Source organism: Coenobita brevimanus, chromosome 21, assembly GCF_032717465.1.
Source record: "Coenobita brevimanus isolate Jiangsu-jjx chromosome 21, ASM3271746v2, whole genome shotgun sequence".
NCBI lineage: Eukaryota > Metazoa > Arthropoda > Malacostraca > Decapoda > Coenobitidae > Coenobita > Coenobita brevimanus.
Window position 1 is genome coordinate 31,615,525 of NC_136974.1, and position 7,666 is coordinate 31,623,190.

The 7,666-nt window shown below is 41.7% G+C and overlaps 1 protein-coding gene across 1 annotated transcript; it reads left to right on the forward strand.

Annotated features, from left to right (window-relative positions):
- The first annotated feature begins 862 nt into the window (after positions 1-862).
- Positions 863-5,489, forward strand: LOC145392256 (elongation factor 1-alpha-like). Its single transcript, XM_080266722.1, has 3 exons — positions 863-940; positions 3,551-4,349; positions 4,710-5,489. The coding sequence occupies exons 2-3, from the start codon at positions 3,576-3,578 to the stop codon at positions 5,340-5,342; spliced, it is 1,407 nt and encodes a 468-aa protein (XP_080122848.1). The 5' UTR covers positions 863-940; positions 3,551-3,575; the 3' UTR covers positions 5,343-5,489.
- Positions 5,490-7,666: the final 2,177 nt, after the last annotated feature.

Consider the following 7,666-nt stretch of genomic DNA (forward strand, 5'->3'; position numbering starts at 1 on the left):
TAGTAGCAAAAATTATATATAAAGCTGCCAAAACTATAAATACAACAGTTTGTATGTCTGTAGGTCTCCGAAGTGCTAGATGAAGGAGTATAATGCATGAATATAGTAAAGATGCTATTCTAAGGGGTGAATGGATATACGGTACCATAAATTGTACACAGTAAAATCAAGCATAACTACTCCTTTTTGCAAGTAGAAATTCTCATTTTTTGCAAATTCCATTTTTTCAACCATGGATGCGGTTCTTCCTCCATCCTCCCAGCAAGACAAGTTTCGCCGTTGTGAATGAGCGTGACTAACTTTATTGGGCTGTGTGTGTGTGTGTGTGTGTGTGTGTGTGTGTGTGTGTGTGTGTGTGTGTGTGCATATTTTTTTAGGATGACCTGTGCACTCGTTACAAGATTGAAATAGGTGTGGAGTGCTGATGCTGATGTCTTCGTTTGCTTGTGCGTTTCTATGATCTTAGCTTTCAGTCACCTCTTAATTATCAGTAATTATATATCAGTTTATAATAATGAGCCTGCAGTGCATGTTTATTATGATCTGGAAGGGTGTGAATTTCATCAGCTTTATCCCTTTCACTAACATTGCATTTCATAATTATATATCAGATCTCTGGTACCTTACCGAAGTTTCTTACTGCGAAATGCAAATTTAGGGGAATGCAGATTAAACAAGATTGAAATGTTTATCCCACAAGGAAAAATTGAATTTCCCGCCGCTGCAGCTCCATGATGCTGCGCGCGCTTCTTTTCCCTGTCGCCCAATCAGGGGCCGGATAAGGGAGTGACGTCACGCCTGGCTGCCAATCAGTGAGGTTCCCATGAGTGACGTAGTGGCGAGATGACCAATCAGAGGTTGGAGCGAGGCTATATAGTGGTAACATCACTAGTTTTCAGTCCTTTCCGTCGTGATCAGTCGACGCAGGCCTGCTGCTAAGGTGAGTTTTGGTATTTAATCTTGTTTTCGTAAGATTATTAGCCAAAGCTTATTATTCTATTCAGTGGTTGTTGTTTACTGCAGTGCGAATGTGCAGTAGAGTGGGTAGAAATATCGCTATTATGTGTACTTAGTGAAATAGCCGAAAAATGAGTTGGCGAGCTGCCGGCTGTCAAGGTGTCCGCATGGCAGCCTGGCACATGTTTCGAGGCAAAGCCTTGTTTATAATCTTATACACGTCGAAACTTATTGCGGGAGTGAAAATGTGAAGTCGTGAAGTGCCGGTTTAAGTAAACTCGAAATAATGATAGTGCTTATGGGTGAGAGTTGGTATGGGGTATGGTGAGGCAGCGGGTGAGGGTGCGGCTGGCCATGCTGGGATGGTAGGCGCCGCCATCACAGACCGCCTCGCCCACACTCCATCGCCGCACGGAATTTACCCTTCAATAGATGTTGGAAGAGGGTTTCGATGAATTTTGGTCAGGTTTAATGGAACTAAAATTGGAGTTTTTCTGGGTGCCATATTGCATGCTTAACTTGGGCCTTTGTCACGTGCTGCCTAAGGTATGAAGTAATTTTGTGTATTGCTAAGTTGTAATGTTTTAATGTAAAAGTATTCGGAAAATTCTAGTAGTTTTGGTTGTTACACTGAATAGGCGAATTAAATAACCGGTACCACTCACCCTCATGCAGCACCGGCAAAAACACAAGTCATGTGGGCAGTGAAGATTCAAGTAGGTAAGAAAGATACTATTGAAATGGCGGCAGATGTCGGTAGGGTTGGTAGTCTTGGTGCGGGGAGGAAGAGAGGGAAGGGGAGGCGTGATGGCGGCCGGTGGTGGGAGGGAGGGGGGGGGTTAGGGTTGTACAGAGGGCTTTTGCGGCACGTGAAAACCAAACTGCTAATTTAAGTGAATTTATAAGTAATCTTGCTTAAATTTTTAAAGTGTGCTTGTAATCAGTTTTTAAGTTCTGTTTGCGGTGTTACGGCCTTGTTAGGGAGGTGAAGCCCTTGGTGTGATGCGGTAAAGTAGTTTGGCAAGCCTGGTAGGGGACAGAAGGCAGATCTTAAGTTACCTGGCAAAACATGGAAGTTAAAATGTTCCAAGAAAAAAAATTAAACAGCTGCCAGAAGACACGTGGGTGAGGGGACTACCACTTAGATAACTTATTTCCGTTGCTGGGCGCTGGAAATAACTGGATAAAACTAGTGAATAACGCCCATACACCCTAATTAGTGCATTGAATCGTAAAATATAATTAGTAATTCTGCTGGGTTTTACTTGTGTAGTGACCGTAACTTTCATGGGTTACACGGCCGCCATCTTGTAGGAAGTGGTAACCCGTGTGCCGGGTGGTACGGGTGGGGACAAAAGTTATAGCAAGTTTCGAATGGTTATTACTTTCTTTTGCTAAATTCTATTTAAACTTAGGCATAGTATATTTTTGTTCGTTTGCTAAATGGTAAACTAATGGTTTTAAATCAAGTGGAGGAGTAGATATACTTTTGGCCCAGCCTGTATTTCTAGGTGTTTTTGTGCGCTTGGAGTCTGGCATTCCTGCTATATTAGTAATTTTTACTAAACCAGGTTCCCAGTTGGCTTGGGGGGGAAAGAAAAATAGAATTAGCAAGTTATTTAAGCTGGCTATTAGACATTCATTCCTGGATAGGCTCAGTGGTATTATAGCTTTACCCCTTTAACTTAAAATTGCTGTACACTTGATAGTCCTGCTAGTCTGTGGAATGGAAGGGGAGTTCAATAGTTTTTCTGCCACTGAGCAGCTTGAGTTAAGGGTGGGGGGGAGATGAGGGCTGTTATGGTGTGCAAGCTTGGGTAATGCAGTTCAGATCTTTGAATTTTTGTTTTACCTGAGAAACTAATTGACCATGGGGGTAACAGTAGTTGTCTAGGCATTGTTGGTATGAACAGGAAGGTCGTATAGGAGTTGAGTAAATGGAATAATTTTTTTGAAGGTGGAGCAGTTGCAGTTCTGGCATATAAGTTAACACTTGGTTTTAGTTCAAAAGTGCATCTGATTTTGTATATTTGATGTTGCAGGTGATTCGTGTATTTGTTCGAGTATAATAATAATGTATAATATATTCCTGCATAATAATGATTCGTGTATGATACAAAATTGGATGCACTTTTGAATGATAGGTTGCCAGGGTATGATAATGACAACCTCATAGTAGTGCGCTGCGACTATAGTTAGTACTAGATCAAGATCTTCAAATAAGTAAATGGCTGGAGAAAGTTTTGTGTGGATGGTGGCAATTTAAGCTTTTCTGAATAGTTACAGGGCATGTATGGTAGGGAGGGATATTAAAGGGGGGGGGGTTCCTGAGCTGAATGGTGGAGGCAAGTGTATAGGAGTTTGTTCTGAGAAAACTTACAGCCAAAGTAATTACCTGTACAATCTATTGATCTGTTAGCATTGCAGAGTTAAAAGTATGGTCACTGTACATCCTGCATAGGAAAGGGAAAAGGGGTTAACCTCCCTGAGAGTTGATTAGGCAGAAGGTACTTTTCAGGTATGGTGTTGGGTATTTTATAAGTTAGGAAAGTGGCTAATACTTTGAAGTTCTAATCTTTTTTTATTTTTGCAGAAGTTTCTCCAACTAACCAACAACCATGGGCAACGAAGGGGGACCAAAGAAGAAGGATAAGATCCACATCTCCATCGTGGTGGTGGGCCATGTAGACTCAGGCAAGTCTACCACTACTGGCCATCTCATCTACAAGTGTGGTGGCATCGACAAGAGGACCATTGAGAAGTTCGAGAAGGAGTCTAGTGAGATGGGCAAGGGGTCCTTCAAGTATGCGTGGGTGCTGGACAAGCTGAAGGCTGAGCGTGAGCGTGGCATCACCATTGACATCGCTCTGTGGAAGTTTGAGACCACCAAATTTTACGTCACAATCATCGACGCCCCTGGCCATCGTGATTTCATCAAGAACATGATCACTGGAACCTCCCAGGCAGACTGTGCCGTACTGATTGTGGCGGCTGGTACTGGAGAGTTTGAGGCTGGCATCTCCAAGAACGGCCAGACACGTGAGCACGTACTCCTGTGCTTCACCCTGGGGGTTAAGCAGCTTATTGTGGCAGTCAACAAGATGGACAGCACAGAGCCCAAATACTCAGAGGCCAGGTTCAATGAAATCAAGAAGGAATTGACAGCCTATGTGAAGAAGGTTGGATACAATCCCACAACAGTGCCCATCCTCCCCATCTCTGGCTTCAATGGTGACAACATGCTTGAGAAGTCAGACAACATGCCTTGGTGGTCCAAAACCAAGATTGAGCGCAAAAGTGGAAACTACGAGTTCACTACTCTCTATGATGCCCTGGACAACATCGAGCCCCCAAGCAGACCCAGTGACAGGCCCCTTCGTCTTCCCCTCCAGGTGGGTATTGGACTAGTTTTCCCATTTTCCCTGGTCATGTATAAAAGCACCTTTACACTGAAATACAATGAACTTTTTTCCATACTGTTATGAATGTTGGTATATTGCTTCTGTACTGTTAGCTGTTAGTACACAGTAGTTAGTTGTCTTTGGTGTTGGAAAGGGAGTTGTGTGGCATCAGGTGGCCTGATTTGTAATGTCCTTAAGTGTCTTCTGTAAGGCTTCCAGATGGTTAGAGCTGCAATAGCTGTTGCTGATAGTTCTACTGTGCAGGCTTTGTATTGCTGGTGCTATTTATGGCTCATGTGAGTTGCCACAAGGTGATCACTTTAATACTTATGGCACTTTTCTTTTAAACAGGATGTGTACAAGATTGGTGGCATTGGAACAGTGCCTGTGGGCAGAGTGGAGACTGGCATCCTCAAGCCTGGCATGGTTGTCAACTTTGCCCCCACCGGCCCCACCACTGAGGTCAAGTCTGTGGAGATGCATCATGAGGCTCTCACCGAGGCTCTTCCTGGTGACAACGTTGGCTTTAACGTGAAGAACGTGTCTGTCAAGGACCTTAAGCGTGGCTTTGTTGCTTCAGACTCGAAGAATGACCCTGCCAAGGAGGCTGCGGACTTCACCGCCCAGGTGATTGTGCTAAACCACCCCGGCCAGATCCAGGCTGGATACTCTCCTGTGCTGGATTGCCACACCGCTCACATTGCCTGCAAGTTTGCTGAACTCGTCCAGAAGATTGACAGGCGTACCGGCAAGGAAATTGAAGCAAACCCCAAGAGTGTGAAGTCTGGGGATTCCTGTATTGTAAAGATGATCCCCAGCAAGCCCATGTGTGTGGAGACCTTCCAGCAGTATGCTCCACTTGGAAGGTTTGCTGTGCGTGACATGAAGCAGACCGTGGCTGTTGGTGTCATCAAGGAGGTCAGCAAGAAGGAAAGTGCTGGCAAGACCACAAAGGCTGCCGAGAAGGCCCTGAAGAAGAAGTAGTAACCAGCATCTTAGAGACAATGATATAGGGTTAACTGTGTTATCTAGTCTTTAAGATGTATGGTTTTTATAATAAAGAGGAGCTTGGAGGCACGTGAAATATTCTTATCAACTGAATTTAAGGGTCTAATAAACTTATTTGTAAAGGATATTTGTATCTGTATTCATACTTGTAGAGTTTTAGAAATTGCATGACTGACTGTAGTAACTTGCTGAAAGACTGTTTTACCCTGTAAGGGCCGCAAAGGGAATGCTGTTAGATTTTGGTTGAATGATTAGGTTAGATGTTGAAATTCTTGCTAAAGAACATTACTGGAAACCTCGAGGTAGCACTAATTAATTTAACAAAGCAGTCTCTACATGGTTAAAACATCGTGGTTCCCATGTTGCTGTGGGGGTTACTACTGGTAATGGTATTAACAAGGTAGAATTGATTCGGAGGTAGTGTGCATGGAAAGTTATACAAGGGGAATGGGTGTGGGAGGAAGGGGATATGAAAATTTTGGAATGATTGCAATGTGAAGGAAATAATTCACTTTTGAGTACTTTTGACCTTGTATGATGTGCAAGTGGTGAGGGTGTAAGACATATAAATAATTCTATAGGAACGAGGATTTAGAAAAGCGCAAAGCATTCTAAGGGGCTGGAACAGAGAAAATGACTAGTGGAAGAATGCAAAGGGCCATTCTTAAAAGGCTGATAGTGATGAGAGTTGATTGGCAAGACTGTAAAACAATAGTATGCCCGAAAATTTTGGTGGATGTGGAGATTGCTTAGAAGAGTGGAAAGCATGAGGGGCAGAGATGGAGAGCAATGGAGTGAATGTTGGAAACGAGAGTAGAATGAATGAATGATGGCTGGATGCCTTTAGAAAAATGGTGATTTAATTGTGGAGAAATTTATGCTTTAATTCTGGGTATTAAAAAGATGGAGTACAGAAACTAAGGGGAATACTGTTGATGTATCTGCAGTGGGCTGAGCAGCATGGAGAGCAACTATTAGGTGACCAAGGCTTAACAGTTGGAATGATGTTGAAACTTTTATAAACAAACAAATCCCTGGTTTGTAATGAATAGTTTAATTTTGAGTCGTAAGTGATGTCAGCAGAAGTATGAAAGCTTGTGAGATGTTAATGGGAAGTGGAAAAAAGAAAAAAGTGACAAGTGGAGAAGGGAGGATTATAGATGGTGTTATGTATGATGCGGATGAAATGCATTTAAGTAATGTAATCATGGCAAGGGCATGTGTAAGGGCTGCTGTGGTTTGAGATTTGTGGAGACTGGCAGAAAGTGTGTGTTGGTAATAGTAAATGGGGCTTTGCATACTAAACAGATTTTTTTTTTTAAGTATTTCAAAAGAGGTGTTAAAAAAAAATATCAGTCTGGGTAAATAACAATTTGCCTTAACATTGCTTCACTGAATCTGTTTCAAAGCAAATAGGCAGACTGGATATCATATGGCAGTGGGTACATAACCTAAAACATGACATTTGAATGAAAATTCTACAACCTGTCAGTGCAGAGATTTTAAAAAATATGATTTTTATTTTTTATTTTCACCCCAGTGAGTGGGGTAAATAACTGCTCTTGGGGTAAAAAAAAAAAAAAAAAAAAAATATATATATATATATATATATATATATATATATATAACAAAAACTCTGAAACTAACGGAAATACAGCTTCTAAGAACTCATGAATTTTCCTTATGTGTACAACACATTCAGACATAACCTATATATATAATTAGATAAAGAAAATTATAGCATACATTCTGATTACAGATACATGATTTCAGTTATGAACAAAGGCTTTATCTCCCCTAGTGAAGTTGGAGGAGGTTATGCATTCACCTGTGTTTGTGTGTTTCTTGTTTGTCCACACAATATATCCAAAAGTTCTCAATGAATTTCAATAAAATTTTGTGGAAGGGTAGGCTATGAGCCAGAAGAGTTAATTAAATTTGGGGGCAGATCAGGATCAGGATCAGGATTCTGCAATGGCATTGATGGAGGTATGCACTCTGAGTGCTTTCTTGTCTTTCATATATACTGGTATCTTACTTGTTTGGGCTGATCCACGCAAACTTTGTATTCTAATATGTGCTTTTAGGAGAAAGAAATCCAAACTTAACTACATTTTTGAAGCATGCATGAGCTTCTGCTTCTTCAGAAAAATAATTGTATTGCTTTCCATGAAGTTTATCATCAATGTGAAGCTTTGTTGGACCTCACACTACTGTTTTGTATTTTTTGCTTTGTTGCCTCCTTTGGTAACTCCAGTATAGATGTGGATTTTTAAACCTGGGTACAGAGACCCCAATGG

Bases quoted from the DNA above. Each gene is read 5' to 3' on its own strand.
- LOC145392256 (XM_080266722.1), top strand. From the start codon at position 3,576: ATGGGCAACGAAGGGGGACCAAAGAAGAAGGATAAGATCCACATCTCC. The intron at 4,350-4,709 runs GTGGGTATTGGA...TCTTTTAAACAG, and splicing joins CCCTTCGTCTTCCCCTCCAG to GATGTGTACAAGATTGGTGG.